This window comes from Emys orbicularis, chromosome 4 (assembly GCF_028017835.1).
Source record: "Emys orbicularis isolate rEmyOrb1 chromosome 4, rEmyOrb1.hap1, whole genome shotgun sequence".
NCBI lineage: Eukaryota > Metazoa > Chordata > Testudines > Emydidae > Emys > Emys orbicularis.
In genome coordinates, this window is record NC_088686.1 from 89,669,175 (window position 1) to 89,687,140 (window position 17,966).

Here is a 17,966-nt window from a genome sequence, read left to right on the forward strand (position 1 = left end):
GAGTATATATGGTAATTTTGTTATACCAATAGAATAAAAACCCCCAGGATCTTATTTAGAGGGATAAGGCAAAGATGCCACATTTATTGTAAATATAATGATAAAGCAAAAGATAAAAGTAAACAACGTTGTTTGACTACTTATTCCTATCACTACTTATTCCTTATACACACATACACACACACACACACACACACACACACACACACATATATATATAGATTCATTCACACAATCATTCATTCAAGTTCTGTATAGGTGTTATAGTTACCAGCCTAGAAGTTGCTCATGCCAAGTTACTGGCCAGGTATCTTGGTCATGAGGATGGAGCAGAGTCTGTGTCAGGTGCATCTGATGCTTCTGGAGGCTGGCAGCAGAACCAGAGACTCAAAATCCTCAGTCTTGAGAGTCCATTCTTATAGGAATTAATTCCTATGTTAGTCTATGGGAGCTGTTTCATTCTGCTGTTGCTGACTCAATCAGCAGATGGCACATTCCTGGTGGCTCCAAACTGTCCAAAGTTTGTGTTTCTCATCCTTCCAGGTGATGGGGTGGATCCCAGTTTACCCTCAGGGGGTTCTGGTGGTCCACTTTACACATTCTTCGGCCGATGGCTACTCCCTTTCTAGGCTGGCATCTCCCTAACCATTCATGTACATCAAGCATTCATCAACATACATTCCATAACTTAACCATATTTTAATTTACTATCTCCACCACTTTCAGGGTGTGTGCTAATTCATTTGAGACTCCCGGCCCTTTAATCACAGAGGGTGGGGGTCTAGGAGCCGTTGCTGTTACAATGAAGTGAAAGTCACTTAACGGCTTATAGTGTTTGTTTACATTGTATCAATTACTTCAAGAACAAAGTCAATTAACTTGTTTGTAAGTTTTACATAGTAATAAAGTATCTTTCACAGGATAGATACAATCAATGGTTTCTACAGACAGTAGCTTACAAGTTTTAACAGAAGCCCAAGAGATTTTTGTACTTGGTGAAACTGTTGGATTTTAAAGTGTGGGGGACAAATTATTGGGGGGTCACTGTCACTTGGGGGAATCACTGTTAGTATCTTCTTTAATATCCCTACAATTTGATATTGAGTTAATAAAACCCAAAAGTTAATAAAATTGAATATCTCAAAATTACAGTACATACAATGCATATGTTAATTTATTCAGTGTTAAATAATTGTGTACATAATGAATGGTAACAAATGCATGCCTGATTTTTCTTTGAGAGAACCATATCTCCTCTTTGCCACCAAATCTGTTTTTTTCAAATCTGTGCAGCTGCTCGAACATTGGCTGATGGATTGAAGTCACATTTGGCATCAGAAAGACATGCCGTCAGTGGTAGAAAAATGGTTCATATAACAGGTCGTTCATAAGATCAATGTTCATAAAATCAGGGTTCCACTATATTATGTTTGCCATCCCTAATACTCTGACTACTGTCATAGGATAGTAAGTTGTTCTTCCCTATTTTTAAAGTCACTGTTGCCTATGGGCTGACTCATGACTTCTAGGCACTGTGCAAGGGGCAGAAGGAAACAGCCATCAGCAGTGCATCCTGCCCTGCAATCACCTTACGAGTGCAGGTCACAATGTCACAGAATAGCCAGGGTAAATAAGCATCTTCCTGATCCTCTAGAAAAGAACAGTGAGAACCCTGCCTAATGCCACCTGCACAATACAGCATATGAGCTGGCTGACCAGGTCCTGATTGTGCTCGCTAGAAGCCATGGTGTGCCAGCTGGGACTGTAGCCAGTCCCCTAACTTGGCACTCTTTTAAGCATTAGGCTGAAACCCTACTATGCTTCACAGGGACAGGAAGAGTCTGACACCCTCTTTCCCGAGCACACCCATGCAGCAGATGGCAGAATTTGGCCTTCACTAATAGAACTACAATTCAGTGGGCACTTTACACCTCTGGCTATGGAAATGATTTTAAAAATTAAATTGGGAATAAAATATTGAATGGGAAAATGAAGTACTCTCTCACCTCTAGAGGTGGTTTCCATAGTTTAGAACCGAGGCCCATTAGCATTTGTGTAGGGACGGTGAAATCGGAAGCTTGCACTGCTACTGTATCTGTTTTGTGGATAAACTCCATCTTCCAGGACTGCCAGGCTTTGTATATTTTTTTGTAGAATAATACAGTAAATTAAATAATATTTGTTGTACAAAGGATTATTTGTATTTTTTATAAGAATGAACTGTGGAACCGACTGATTTCATTTGGTGGAGTGGGTATCTATTTAGTACTGCTAATGGTTTGTTGTAGTTGCAGAACTCCCTTACTCATATGCTGTTCTAGGGCCTAATCCAAAGCCCACTGAAGCTTTTCATGGGTTTCAATGGGCATTGGATCAGGTCCTAATGAATTGTTAGGTCTGTATCTCAAAATGTTTATTTTGATTTGGTTTTAATTATTCTTTGCAGAGTAGTGGATTGTTGGGAACATGTGTACCTGGGTGAGTACAAATAAAACAGACATTATCTATATGATTAAATCACCAGCAAAATGCTCCATTAGCAAAACAAGACTTTCATCGTGTATGTTGTTTCCATGTGTTAGACCTACATAGGTTTGTCTGACATCTTGCATCCCAAGATCATAGTTCATTTCAAGCACTGTCAATAAACTAAAAAAAAAAAAAAAAAGCTTCCAGCCTTATATAGTATAATGAGGTACTTTTTTTAAAAAACAGGTACTACAAGTGGATAAACAATGTGCAGTGCTCTGAGCCCAAAGGCACGAGGACCTGGCCTTTCTGATATGCATCAATACAGCCAGTGGCTGGCCAGCAGACATGAGGCCAACTTATTACCGATGAAAGAGGATCTAGCGCTGTGGCTCACAAACCTACTGGGTAAGAATATTTATATAGATATATATGTATGTATGTATGCATGCATGAGCACACACACATATTTAAAATACAATTATTGACAAATTACACTTGTTAGTATGTTAACTTTTGGCCTCTAGTTCAACTGGAAAGGTGGTTCTCCAGACTATTTTCCCTTCCAAATAAGTAGTTACAATTAACTGGCTCCTTCTGAGTAATGCATGCAGCCATCAGCAAGGTCAGAAAGACTTTCTTAGAAGGGGTACGCATTTACATTATTTATCAAGCAACTAGCTAGGTAAACATTGTTCTTCACCTGGTAACTGTTGGTCCTTGAAACATTTGAATATTGAAACATAAAAATGGACATTTATTTGAATTATGTCTTTGTCTGTTTCAGTATTCTTGTTGTTACAATGAAAGAGGTTAATGGCTGCCGTCAATCGTTTCTTTGACCTTGACATCAATTTCAGACCTGGTTAAAGTCGATGGGTGACTTTTCATTCAGGCTAAATGGAAGGAGCATTTAAATGTCCCTTTGTGTATTGATAGCTAAAATATAAGAATTTGCCTCCCAGGGCAAAGCATTGTATGATAAAGCCAATCAGAGCTAAGCCATGTGAGCCGAGGGGTTTTCCTGGGAACTGATTGCAAATGTGAGATCTGGGGTATTGCCTGGTTGGAGCTGTGTGTGTCCATGGGTGTGATAGGCAGATACTGAGAGAAGTGGTGAGCATGGCCCTAAGCGGGAGCAAAGACAGATTTCTATGGGGCACAGGAGTCGTTGGAGAAAGAGACTTGGAATTTGTGAGTCAGGAAAATGCCTCCTGTTTCTACTCTGTTCAGGGAAACAGGACTTTGTGTATATTCTTTGTTGTAAATAAACAAGCTCAGTCAAAGAAGTACTTGAATCATATAATCTGTTTCTCCTCCTAACTGAAAAATCTTGGCAAGGTTTCAACTGTTAGCTAACCCTTCAGGCCCAAAAGGGGCAACCATATTTTAGTAGTTGTGATAGTAAGCACTGTGAGGATAAGTTATAACTTCCATTCTAGCCTCTGTTCTTCAGTTGGTTATAAGTTGCTCTCATAAACAAACTAGAGAAACCTAGATGGAGTTATTGTAAGGAGGGTGCATAACTAATTGGAAAACCATTCCTAGAGAGTATTTATCAGTGGTTCACAGTCAAGCTGGAAGGGCATATCTAGTGGAGTCCTGCAGGGATTGGTCCTGTGTCCGGTTCTGTTCAATATCTTCATCAGTGATTTAGATAGTGGCATAGAGAGTACACTTATAAAGTTCTCAGATAATACTAAAATGGGAGGATTTGCACGTGCTTTGGAGGATAGGATTAAAATTCAAAATGATCTGAACAAACTAGAGAAACGGTCTGAAGTAAATGGGATGAAATTCAATAAGGACAAATGCCAAATACTCCATTTAGGAAGGAACAATCAATTGCACACATACAAAATGGGAAATGACTACCTAGGAAGGAGTACAGTGGAAAAGGATATGGGGATTATAGTGGATCACATGCTGAATGAGTCAACAGTGTAACACTATTGCAGAAAATGCAAACATTATTCTGGGGTGTAGTAGCAGCAGTGTTGTAAGCAAGACACAGAAAGTAATTCTTCCCCTCTACTCTGCAGTGATAAGATCTCAGCTGGAGTATTATGTCCAGTTCTGGGAGCCACATTTCAGGAAAGATGTGGACAAATTGGAGAAAGTCCAGAGAAGATCAACAAAAATGATTAAAGGTCTAGAAAACATGACTGAGGAAAGATTGAAAAAACTGGGTTTTTTTAGTCTGGAGAAGAGAAGACTGAAGGGGGACATAACAGTTTTTAAGTACATAAAGGAGGAGGGTGAAACATTGTTCTCATTAACCTCTGAGGTTAGGACAAGAAACAAGGGGCTTAAATTGCAGCAAGGGAGGTTTAGATAGGACATTAGGAAAAACTTCTTAACTGTCAAGGTAGTTAAGCACTGGAACAAGTTGCCTAGGGAGATTGTGGTATCTGTGTCATGGGAGGTTTTTAAGAACAGGTTAGAAATAAAACCTGCCAGGAATGATCTAGTTATTACATAGTACTGCTTTGAGTGCAGGGGATTGGGCTAGATAACCTCTCAAGGTCCCTTCCAGTCCTACACATCTATGATTTGAACCTTCTCAGTGATAATTTCACATAAACCACTGTATATGTATGGTGATTTTTCAAATGAGCATCTTAAAGGCTTTTATAAAAATTCACCTCACAATATTACCTGCAAAGAAGGTAAATATCATTCTTAGGAGAAATGTCTGTATATGTGTTAACTGTTAATAGAGAAGAAGTCAGTACATGGTCTTCAAGAATATGCAACATAATTCCTGTGTTTTATAGGAACAATAACATTTCTTCTTATTCTGCTTTCTAAGTGTCTGTTGTATAGCTTTTTACAACAGCTCTTAACACATTACACCAGTTTTAGAGATGGGGAAAGTAAGGCACAGCAAATTGAAATGTCTCAACAAGGTCACAAAAGAAGGGACTGATTCTACAAAAGCCTTCTGTGCACGGAACTCCCATTGAAGTTAATGGGCACTGTAAATATAGAATTGCCCAAGTCAGCCATAGAGGTGAGAATCTTGATGCCTAACCCTCACTTAACCACTAGACAGCTCTCTTTTTCTATTTTAATAACATTTAAAGTCACAAGAAGCTCTTCATGGTTTAAACATTGAACACCCTGCTTAAATATTAAACAAGGAAGTACTACTAATCACTAATGAAGCAAAATGGAAACTTGCTTACAGTCGGTAACACATAGGTCTCACACTGACAAGATCATTAATGAGGTCACTTTTCAGCAAGAAAGTAGCATCAGCAGGAGGGTCTGAAATGCCAAATATAATTAAAAATCTTATTTTCAAATGCATGTCAAACTGCGACCCTTCACAGTGCTGTACTAACCTAAACAAGTGCAGCTTTGTTTTAATTATGCAGCATACAGTGTCCAGCAGTTTCATTCTACCACTGCTTTTCACAAATGGATCCTCTCACTTATGCAAGTTTGGTTGCAAGGGAATTACCCCATATCTACACAAGACAGGAGACTTGGCCCATGTTTTTAAAAACAAGTTTCTTAATTGACTATGCATTGTTGTTTTTGCTGAATCAGGACACACTTTTGTTTCACCTAGCTGTTGTTTATTAATTTACATTGCACAACACTTAGCTGCACGACAGTCAGGCAGACAGGGAGTCAGACACACTTGGACTCACAGCAATACAGTAGCTCCTCAGAGTTACAAACACCTCCGGAATGGTTTGTAACTCTGAACAAAACCTTATGGTTCTTTCAAAAGTTTACAATTGAACATTGATTTAATACAGCTTTGAAACGTTACTATGCAGAAGAAAAATGCTGCTTTTCCTTTATTTTGTAGTAGTTTATGTTTAACATAGTATTATACTGTGTTTGCCTTTTTTTATTATTATTTTGATCTCTGCTGCTGCCTGATTGTGTACTTCCAGTTCCAAATGAGGTGTGTGGTTAACTGGTCAGTTCGTAACTAAGGTGTTCATAACTCTGAGGTTCTACTGAATAGAGTTTTACAAATACATAAAATATCTTCTTTTTCCAAGAGTACTGTCTGAATCTATTTACTGAATGGGGCAGGTGTATCTCTGGAATTTCATTTGCAGAGGCAAATAGCGATCAATGGAAATAAAGGTGACAGTAGTTTTGCTTCCAGCTTCAATGATTTAAGCTCAGAATTACAAACTGAAAACCATGACAATGTACTGGCTGAGACTGTAAATGTAAATAGAGGTTTTGACAGTAGATTCAGGAGAGCTGGGCAATGCAACTTGAATTTGTGATTTGAAATAGATGAGGAACTCAGAGAAGACTGAGATGTGTAGTGTTGCTGTGTATGGTAGTTTTTTGTTTTTGTTTTTTAGTTTTTTAGTCAAAGTCATTCTTTGACCCCCTATCCCCCATTAACTCTGAAGAGTTAAAACAATGTCCCTTTGATTTGATTCAGCATGAAGAATAACATGAATAACTTGGCTAGGCAGCACTACTGCAGAAAAGGATCTGGGGTTATACATTGAATGAGTCAATAATGCAATGCAGTTTCAAAAAAAGGCAAATGTCATTCTGGGATGCATTAACAGGAGTGTCTTGTATAAGGCACTGGATGTAATTGTTTTACACTGGTGAGCCTCAGCTGGAGTACTGTGTCCAGTTTTTGGCACCACACTTCAAGAAAGATGTGGACAAATAGGAGAGAGTGCAGAGGAGAGACCCAAAAATAAGAGATTTAGAAAACATGACCTATGAAGAAAGATTGAAAGAATGGGGCATGTTAAGTCTAGAGAAAGGAAGGCTGAGGGGCAACATCAGACTTCAAATTATGATAAGGGCTGTTGTGATGAGGACCGTAATCAATTGTTCTCCATGTCCATCGAGTGTAGGTCAAGCAGTAATGGGCTTAATTTACAGCGAAGGAGATTTAGCTTAGATATTAGGAAAAACTTTCTAACTATAAGGGCAATTCAGCACTGGAACAGATTACATAGGCAGGCTCCATCATTGGAGATTTTTTAAGAACAGGCTTAGATACAGAGATGGTCTAGTTATACTTAGCCCTGCCCCAGTGTGGGGGATGAACTAGATGATCTCTTTCAATCCTACATTTTTTTATTTTTTTTATTTTAAAATTATCTTCAAGGAGATCCTGGTAGTTTAAGCACACATTCTGCTGATTATCTGTGACGCTATCTCAGTGGAGTGCACTTCTCAGAGTTGCTCAAAGGACTATTTCTGACAACTGCAGAGTCTGTATACATGTGGCTGCATTCCATTTCACGTGCATACATAAAAATGCAGAACAAGAAATAAAAGGAAGTGCCACATTCCTAAAATCAATAATTCAGGTAGTCTAAACAATCACTCTCTCTGAGTTCTCAGATTGCCTCATATTGGGGAAGGTGTCACAATCAGACTTTTGCTTGAGTAGGGACTACAATATTTGTACCTTTTATTTGGAAAATATTTTTAGCTCTGACATGGATGTGTACTCTCAGCTCTTTGTGTTTGTTTATTTGTTTATTTTTTATTTAGTGGCTTTTAAATTTACTCCCATATATTGTTTTCTCTTAATAGATTCCACTCCCCGCTTCCCTTCTTTATAATTATCATTCTGTACACTACAATAAAGGCAACATTTTTCCAGTGCTCAGAATCATGCTTAGGACCTTGTTTTCAAAAGAGCTTGTGTTTAGGTATCTAAATAAAAGCCTGGTTTTCAGAAATAGTCAGCACCCAATAATTCCCATTGTGAAATTATGGAGCAGATTTTCAAAAGGGATCAGCACCCAGCATGGTTGTTCCAGTGGGAGCTGAGTTCTTTTGAAATGGGACTGCCATGTGCTTTAAGTTAAGCATGCACTTAAGTTCTTTGCTGAAGAAGGTTGTGGTCCCAGATCCTCAAAAATATTTAGGTGCCTAACTCCCACTGAAATAAACGGCTCCTAAATGTCTTTGAAGATCTGGGCCATGGCCTCTGCCTTCTACACTGGATAGCTGGAAAAGATGGTGTATTGGGAATGCAGAGTCCGTGTGTCAAGTCCCAAACAGGGATATTTCACTTTACTCCCAAACTGTCTATAAGCTAGCCTATGTTCCAGCAGTTACTTAGGGCTGGTCTCCACTACCAGGGAGATTGACCCTGATACAATCGATGCAACAGGGATTGAATTAGCGGGTCTAGTGAAGATCTGCTAAATCGATAGCAGAGCACTCTCCAGTCAACCCTGGTACTCCAGCTCTCCGAGAAGTGTAAGGGAGGTTGACCGGAGAGTGTCTCCTGTCGACCCAGTGCTGTGAAGACACTGCACTAAGTTGACCTAAGCTATGTCGACTCCAGCTATGTTATTCACGTAGCTGGAGTAGCGTAACTTAGATCAACTTACTCTGTAGTGAAGACAAGTCCTTAATCTCTTTTAAAGTGTAATGTCCATTGCCTCGTTACTCCTGATAGGAACTTCAGTACCTTCCGATTCCCACTTCTTTTCAAGGTTGGTTGAACCAGGCTGCCAAATATGAAGCCACATAAAACCACAGATCAAATTTAATGGGCTAGGGCAGGGGTCGGCAACGTTCGGCACGCGGCTCACCAGGGTAAGCACCCTAGAGGGCCGGGCCAGTTTATTTACCTGCTGACGCAGCAGGTTCGGCTGATCACGACCCCCACTCGCCGCGGTTCGCCGTCCCGGGCCAATGGGGGTGGCGGGAAGCCGCGGCCAGCACATCCCTTGGCCCGTGCCGCTTCCCGCCGCCCCCATTGGACCAGGATGGCGAACCGCGGTGAGTGGGGGCCGCGATCGGCCGAACCTGCCGCGTCAGCAGGTAAATAAACTGGCCTGGCCCGCTAGGGTGCTTACCCTGGCGAGCCGCGTGCCGAACGTTGCCGACCCCTGGGCTAGGGTAAATCCCAGGGCTTTGCAGAGACTCTTGAACAGTTGGCTTTGGCCCTGTCACCCCAATTCTGAGTTTAATAACAATGAGGTCTACTGTATAAGGTGGCAGCCCTTCTGAGCCCTGTCCAGTTTAGAGGTCACTGAAGTACTAGATTTAAGAGTATGGTTCAATTAGCTCTGTGGAGTAGGTGTTTTGAGCTTTTTAGCTTGATAGTTTGTTGTAATGCTTTATGAAGCACTCAGGAGCCAGGTTTGTCAGGGGAGGAAGCCCAGCATATATTTTCTACTTCACAAGCACTGAGCTTAGTTCTCCTTGAACTTCTGGAAACTTCTGTTTCACACTGGGCATGCTCACATGCTTAACATGGAATTAGCATAATCTTGCCATACTATTATTACATAATCTCATTAGTATACAGCCTTCATACAGAAACATTACATTCTTTTTCCTTACTTCCTCCCTTAATCCCCTTTTATGGATATTTAACTTTTAAATAGATTTTTGCCCTCAATTATTTGTTGAGTCAGTTACATCTGATCACAACCTTGTGTGTCTTTTGTTGGTTTTCTCAAAGCACAGCTACTAGTAGAGCTGGTTTAAAAGATTTCAAAATTTGTAAAGTTGATGAAAATTTTAATATTTCAAATTTTGATTGAAAAATGTTTTGATTAGGCCTAGTTGGTAACATTACTTTCATTTTAGGCATCTTATACTTTCACTTTAGCCAGGTGCTACTTGGACTTGTCATCCTTCCTGATGTTTGTGTCTAAAAGGGACCTGATTTTCAGTAGTGCTGAGCACCTGCAGCTCCTGTCAGTTGGAGATGTAGGTATTCAACATATCTGAAAATCAAGCCATCGGTGGTTTTGGTGCCTCTAATGATTCTTCTGGCACTGACACAGAAGGATTCTCATTCTTTTGCATGTTCCTTGAGTTTTCACCTCTTTTCCTTCTGACCCAACATGCCTTTGGGATGTCTTAGGTATTTCATTTCAAGTAGACATTGATTATTTCTCTGCTGTTGACTTTTCACAATATAAGATCTCTTGTCTCTTGTGGGAGCCAAAACTCGCTGGCTTCCAGCTTTTATCGTCTGTTCTAAAGTGAGTTAATCACCTTCTTGTCAACCTGAACAATGGTTCTGTATGCCTGTTGTAAAATTGTTGTCTTTTTTGCTTTGATTCCTGTTTTGTTTTTAAGTCTGGTATCTGCTTCAGTTTGAGCAAAAGAGGTCTTGTGGGAAGTAAAATCCTTGTTCATCTGTAAAAAGAACAGGAGTACTTGTGGCACCTTAGAGACTAACAAATTTATTTGAGCATAAGCTTTCGTGGGCTACAGCCCACTTCATTGGATGCATGGAATGGAACACACAGAAAGAAGATATTTATACATACAGAGAACATGAAAAGATGGAAGTAGCCATACCAACTGTAAGAGGCCAATCAATTGAGATGAGCTATCATCAGCAGGAGAAAAAAAACTTTTGAAGTGATAATCGAGATGACCCATAGAAGGTGTGAGGATAACTTAACATGGGGAAATAGATTCAATTAGTGTAATGACCCACCATTCCCATCTGTGTGCACCTGTGTGCATGAGTACTGGGGAAGCCCATCCTTCTGTTGGTGTATTTCATAGGTTCAACAGGTCTATATATGGGTCACTATCGTCACGTATAGATGTCTTCAAGAGATTTTTCACTGTCTAAATGGTTCTCTTAGTAATCCCATGACTTCATTGCACAAATGGGTCTTAGGGAATTCTTAGAAGTCTGCACATGAAAACTGGGATCTCTTGACAGTAAGTTCAACTTGTAGTGTTATATGGTTGACATACTGCAATGGGTAATTGCCATCTTGTGTTTCTTGTGTTTGCTAGTGATTTTAAAGTAATAATCAATTTACAATAGAGAAACCTCTTTGCATATTAAAATAAGTCTTCCCTTACACTTTGCATTAATACATCTGGAATTTCATGACCCTTCATCAGTTCTTTGTTTTGTGTCTTTTTGAAATGGTTCTATGTAGCAAAATGTATTACCGTGTCTGTTATCTGAGCACTATTCATGGAAAGGACAATGTATCTCTTGCCTTTTGCTAACATTTTTCAACACACAGATGACAGCTATGAATGTTAGTGAGTGTTTCCTGCCCCATCCAATGTAGACAGAACAACCAGGCCTTTTCTATTTAGCAAAATATTGTCTTCATTAATTCATCCATAAATAGTCAATATAGTCTTAGGGTACAGCTATACTGCAATGTAATCCCAGGGTTAGTAGAATTTGAGTTAGCAGACCTTGGGTTTGTTAACCTAGGGCTTGAGCATCTACACTGATTTGTAACCCTAGGTTAGGAATTACCTATTAGGTTCACTCCCTCTGGGCCTCTGGGGCACCTGGCATTGGCCACTGCCGGTAGACAGGATACTGGGCTGGATGGACCTTTGGTCTGACCCAGTATGGCCATTCTTATGTTCTTATGTTCTTAATTGTTGAACCCCGGGTCCCAACCTGGGCTCCAGCATCTACACTGCATTATATGGTCCTAACTCTGACCACATATATCCCAGACTTCCTAACACTCTCCCAAAACGTGGCCACATTAGCCCTTTGTTTGTAGCGCAGTCTGACAAAACTTGACTGCTCACCAAAGTTGACTGTCCAGAGGACAACGAAAGTCAGCCCATGGAACTGTGGAATACTTTTGATGGCTTCCCAGAGCATGAGTTCAGTGGGGCTGCATTTACAATGCAAAGCAATAGTACTTAAACCCTGGGTCCCAGCTTGACTCAGGCTCAGACCCTCCATCCTTGTGGGGTCCTGGGACCCTGGGTCTTAGCCCTGGCTTAGCACGATTTGTGTGTATATAGAAGGGGGGTTAGGCTTGAGCTTGAGTTCGAACCCTGGGCTTACGTTGCAATGTAGACATACCCTCGTTACAAATGCTCTTTCTGAAGGTCATCCTTGGAAAACCGGGTTTATGGCCCACTGGTTTTGGGTGTGTTTCAGTAAGAAATTCTGATAGTTTTGAAGATACCTCACTTGAATTTTATAATCATTACTATTACACTCAGGTGGTGTTAATCTGATTATTACCCAGCTAAGCATATTAATGTGATTTATATTCCACATGGAGATTGATCCTCCTCTCCTACACTAATTTTGCATCAGCTCACTTGGATGGAGTTACTCCTGATTTACCCAGGTGTGAATGAGTGGACAATCAAAAAAACTTTACAGCTTCAGCATTATATATTAGATTGTAGGTGATGATGAAGACAGAGGGCTAGGGCTTTGGCAGCAGTACTGGCTGCTTTCTGCTGCTCTGGTCCTATTGAGGCAGTTGGAGATTTCACATATGTATCTACACCACCTGCTCTCAGCTCCCTGATGTTGGGGGCATGTTGGGGTAGAATAGGTGTGAAAAGGTGCAGGCCAAATTGCTTGCACTTCAGTGGTCTCTGATTACTAGAGAAGTTCCTGCTGGTGTGCCTTAGAGGAGCCCTTACTTTGTTCCTGGTTATGCTGGGAGTAGAAATGGTCTCCAGCTGGCTCCAGAATTAGTTCCAGTGCAAAACACAGCTCAGCCAGACCGGACAATCTGGTCCAAATGTCTCAATTTACAAACCTTTAGTTTATGACATTATATTTATTTGTGTTTTTAAATGTTAATGATTGATAATCTTATTGTAAGTACATAGGCTGGAGTGACATTTCAAAACCTACTATAGCAGCCAGAGCCCCTTGGCTCCCATGCTTTGACTGCTAAAGATTCTCAAAACTGAATTGCAAAACCCAATCCAGCATCAGCAAGATCTGGGGCCTGATCTAAATAACCCTTGTTTATGTAAGCAGCTATCCTAATTCATGCAAATAGTCCCAATGATTGCTATATTGAAGAAGACTTTATTTTCCTGTTTGCATGCTTCTAGCATTAGTTTTTATTATAGATTATGTTGTTACCATCCTATGCACATTGCAACTGCCTTCTTGTAATTATAGCTCATTTAAAGATCTTTTTAATGGATTTTAATGTTTCTTCCATCCAAATATATGAAGCCATTTTTTGTCCCCTAGCTATGAACATAACTCTCATTTGAATCAATACATTTCAACTGTTAAATATGTCATGGTGTCTCTTTTAGCAAAGAAATGCCACCTTTTGGGGCCATAAAATACAGTGAATTGAAAGCTAACACCTAATATATTTTTCATTAAATACAGATGTTCAATGCAGAACTTTCTTTCAGCATTCATAAAAGGCAGCAGAACTAAAATATTCCAGCTTAATATATAAAAATGCAATAATCAAACTGCTAATGTAATTGTATTGTTAAATGGCAAGAGAAGATAGAAAGCATTTTTTCTGCATCTGTTTAAAAAGGAATATATATTTTAAGCTTATTGCTTTAATCAGATTTATAAAAGCAGCCAAGAGAATAGCCAAATCCATAAATCATAGGCATTTAAAATGCGGGTTATTTTACCTATATAGAAAATCCTAAAGAGTTTGCATTTAAAACAATAAAACTTCAGTTATGGTTAAAGAAACTAATGTATATATCTTACAATAGAGTTCTATATTCACATATAATGCTGCCTTTTAAAATAAAACAGCTTCTAATATGTCCATTCTTTAAATTAGCTTTCTGATAGTTTCGGCACCTTCGACCGAAGGGACAAAATGGAAAATATTTTTCATTATTAACAATAGAAAATGTAGGCCAAACATGGTGGTGAAGGTATTAAGGCACTGGCATGCTGACTTTTTTGTGTCTGGGGGCTATTAATTTAATTCCTGGCTCCAGAAGAGCTGCATGCACCACTAAAATAATGTCAGTTATGCACAGACTTCTATTGTGATGCAGTGCTGCTACTGCTCTTCTGCCACCTGCAGAAGTCATTATATACACTAGAGACTACAATATGAAATCTACAGTGGAGAGAATCAAGGCTAAAAAATGAATGGAAAAAAAGGTTTTACGTCAAACAGATGTTCTTGAAAGAATAAATGTATCAGAAATAACAAGTTTAACTTGAACCAGAAAAGTGAGTCTATTGTTGCATCTGAGAATCACATGCTTTAAAGATCTTATTTTATTCCTCTCTGGTTTTAGCCTACAAAATGAAGAACACTGGGGACTGTTTTCCTTCAAGGTGTTACATTATTGTCAAAGTACCTAAAACCTTTCCAACAATTTCAAAGCCGTGGTCAGATAAATCCTACTGTAGTATCCTTTTGATTTTTGTGCTTTTGTAAATTAAAATTTGATTAAAATTGGTCTGGTTTGTATATTTTTGGACAAAAAATACAAAATGAAATATTTCAAAAAATTATTTTGTTTTAAAGGGATTTATTTAAAAAGAAAGGGAATGTGGTTCAAAACAAAACAATCCAACCTCTCTCTTTTCTCCCCTCTCTCCTTTTTTTTTTTAATGGAAGTGTGAGACAGTTTTTAAAAATGATTATTATTGTATGTACTGCATTGTATTATTGTATGCAATCAGAGATTTAGGGACAACTAGTGCATGGGGCTAATAGCCTTTGGTGGATCTATCCTCCATGAATTCATCTAATTCTTTTTGGAACCCAGTTATACTTTTGGCCTTCACACCATCCCTGGCAACGAGTTCCAAAGGTTGACTATGCATTGTGTGAAGTACTTCCTTATATTTTAAACCTGCTGCCTATTAATTTCATTGGGTGACCTGGTTCTTGTGTTATGTGAAGAGGTAAATAACCCTTCCTTATTCATTTTCTCCACATCATTCATAAATTTAGAGACCGTTATCGTATCTCCCCTTACTCATCTCTTTTCTCAGCTGAAGAGTCCGTCTTTTTAATCTCTTCTCAGATGTAAGTTGTTCCAGACTCTTAATCATTTTTGTTGCCCTTCTCTGTACTTTTTCTAATTCTAATATATCTTTTTTGAGTTGGGGAGATGAGAACTGCACTCAGTACTCAAGGTGTGGGCATACCATGGAATTATAGCATGATATTTCTTGTCTTATTATGATTTCTAACATTCTGTTAGCTTTTTCAACTGTCGTTGAACATTGAGCAGCTGTTTTCAGAGAACTATCCACAATGACTCCAAGATCTCTTTCTTTAATGGTAACAGGTAATTTAGACCCCATCATTTTGTATGTACAGTTGGGATTATGTTTTCCCATGTGCATTACTTTGCATTTATCGACACTGAATTTCATCTGCCATTTTCTTGCCCAGTCACTCAGGTTTGTGAGATCCCTTCATAACTCTTCGCAGTCAGACATGGATTTAACTGTCTCAAGTAATTTAGTATTGTTTGAAAACTATGCCACCTCACTGTCTACCCCTTTTTCCAGATAATTTATGAATATGTTGAACAGCCCAGGTCCCAGTACATTTCCTTGCGGGACCCCGCTATTTACCACTCTCCACGGTGAAAACTGACCATTTATCCCTGCCCTTTGTTTTCTAGCTATTAACCAGTTACTGATCGAAGAGAGGTCCTTCCCTCTTATTCTATGACTGCCTACTTTGCTTAAAAGCCATTGGTGAGGGATCTTGTCAAAAGGCTTTTTGAAAGCCCATGTACACTATATCCATTGGATCGCACTTGTCCACATATTTGTTGAACCCCTCAAGGAATTCTAATATGTTGGTGAGGCATGATTTCCCTGTACAAAAGCCATGTTGATCTTCTCCAATATTGTGCTCACCTGTGTCTGATATTTGATTTTTTTTTTAATTATAGTTTCAGTTAATCTGCCTGATACTGAAGTTCAGTTACTTCATTTCCTCCTCTATAGCAAAGCTTGGCAGAATTCAATTTTTATATTTTATATAATTTTGATTGGTAATATTGATTATTTTAAATCATTTTACTGTTTTTATCTATTTTTAGTTTTCACACTTGCAGGAAATTATGGGGGGGTATCAGAAAATAATTATTTTAATGACAGTAGGCATTGAGATTCAAAAGTTTTATAACAGTTAAAACAAAATTGTCAACTACACATGTCAAATTAAGTATTCTTAAATCAAATTCTTAAGTTTTCAAGCAGCATTTTCTTTCTTTGCCTATCTGTAAATTTCAGTTACTATCAGTGGAAATATTTTTATCGTTTTGTCCGTGTATAGTGAAATTCATGTTTACTGACACTTACTGATAAAAGTCTAATCCTTCCAAGCTTATCTATAGGTTTGGCACCCTGGTTGGATTACATCTGCTATGATGCACCAGGATGTCCTGTCTTGGAGAGTGGAAGCAGTGTATCATGTGAGATATAATCCACTAGGGAGCCCAGCCTGTAGAGATCAATGGGGAAATGAGGCAACTAAACTTCAATCCTCATGAAGCAATGTGACAGCATTACCAAAATCAAAATATTTTTGTTTATGAGCATTTAGTTTTTAGACCAAATAAATTGGTAATTTTCCATGGAAAGTAGACACTCATTTAATGACAAAATTCATTTTGTCAAACTCCATTTTCCTTCAAAAAACAATTTTGACAGAAAATTGTCAGCACCTTCCAGGATCAAATCCTAAATTAACAATGAAATAGAAATTAACCTCTCATCTCTAAAGCTGGGGACTATTGGGAGTGAGGGTGAAGCTTGCAGTGTAGTTGTTCTGAGGATAAATTTAAGACATTATGCTGCAGGGCTGTCAATCTGGCACCTTTTTAATGTCACTAAAATAAAAAAGTGGTCCTGTATAGTCAGAAATGGTAAAATAAGATTAACAGAATCTGGCATATTAGTTGGACTCATTCTACAAAAATGTGTTGTTTGACAAGATGAATGTTTAAAAATATACCATCCCAAAGAAAACATCAAATTATCCAACCAAAAAATGTATCCAAAAAATTGTGTCTCAGTGCCAGGAAAATAGCAGCAAGACTAAATGATAAAAACTCAGTGTAATGTGAGTTATTCAGTTAGGGCTTGTTTCTAAGCCCATTGAAGTTAATGGAAAGACTCCCATTGACTTCAATGGGGTTTGGTTTATGGATTTTCCTTGCAAATCCATTATTTACATTTCTTGTGTTGACACAGGCATCCTTTTTTGCCATGTTAATTTTCTTCTTGCCTTTCAGGTAGGGAGATAACAGCAGAAACTTTTATGGAGAAGTTGGATAATGGTGCCTTGCTGTGTCGACTAGCTGAGACCCTACAAGAGAAATTTAAAGAAAACAGTTTTGATGCAAACAAGCCTGGCAAAGTAAGTCTTAGATAACATGTCACATGCGCTATCAGCATTTAGGATCTGTAACTTCATGGATCTAATTGTATTTGAGAGTTTCAGAGGTTTTGTTTGTGGAGGCTCTACCCCGTGGAACCTGGGACCACTACTCCACATAGAAAAATGAGAAAATAAAACTCTAGTAAAATCAGTGTACATTCCTCCAAATGCTGAGTGCTTTTTCTTATATGCCAATTCTTTCACAAAAATGAGCTATTTTAGTAATCGTGCTGGTATCCTTGACAATGTAATGCACATTCCATTAAAGGCTCTGTTGCAGCAGCACTTCAATGAACAGCCTGGAAGCCACAGAAGAGCAGCAAAGGTTGCTTTGAAATGTGTTCTTAAATGGACTGCCTCAAAGACCATTGGGGACAATGAAAGTCTTTCTGTTCGCTT

At 38.8% G+C, this 17,966-nt stretch overlaps 1 protein-coding gene across 1 annotated transcript in view; it reads left to right on the forward strand.

Moving 5' to 3' along the window:
- Positions 1–2,735: 2,735 nt before the first annotated feature.
- Positions 2,736–17,966, forward strand: part of GAS2 (growth arrest specific 2) — a 131,791-nt gene continuing 116,560 nt past the window's right edge. Inside the window, exons 1-2 of the mRNA XM_065404432.1 lie at positions 2,736–2,877; positions 17,422–17,546. Coding sequence (XP_065260504.1) covers positions 2,736–2,877; positions 17,422–17,546 — 267 coding nt within the window. The remainder of the gene's footprint in view (positions 2,878–17,421; positions 17,547–17,966) is intronic.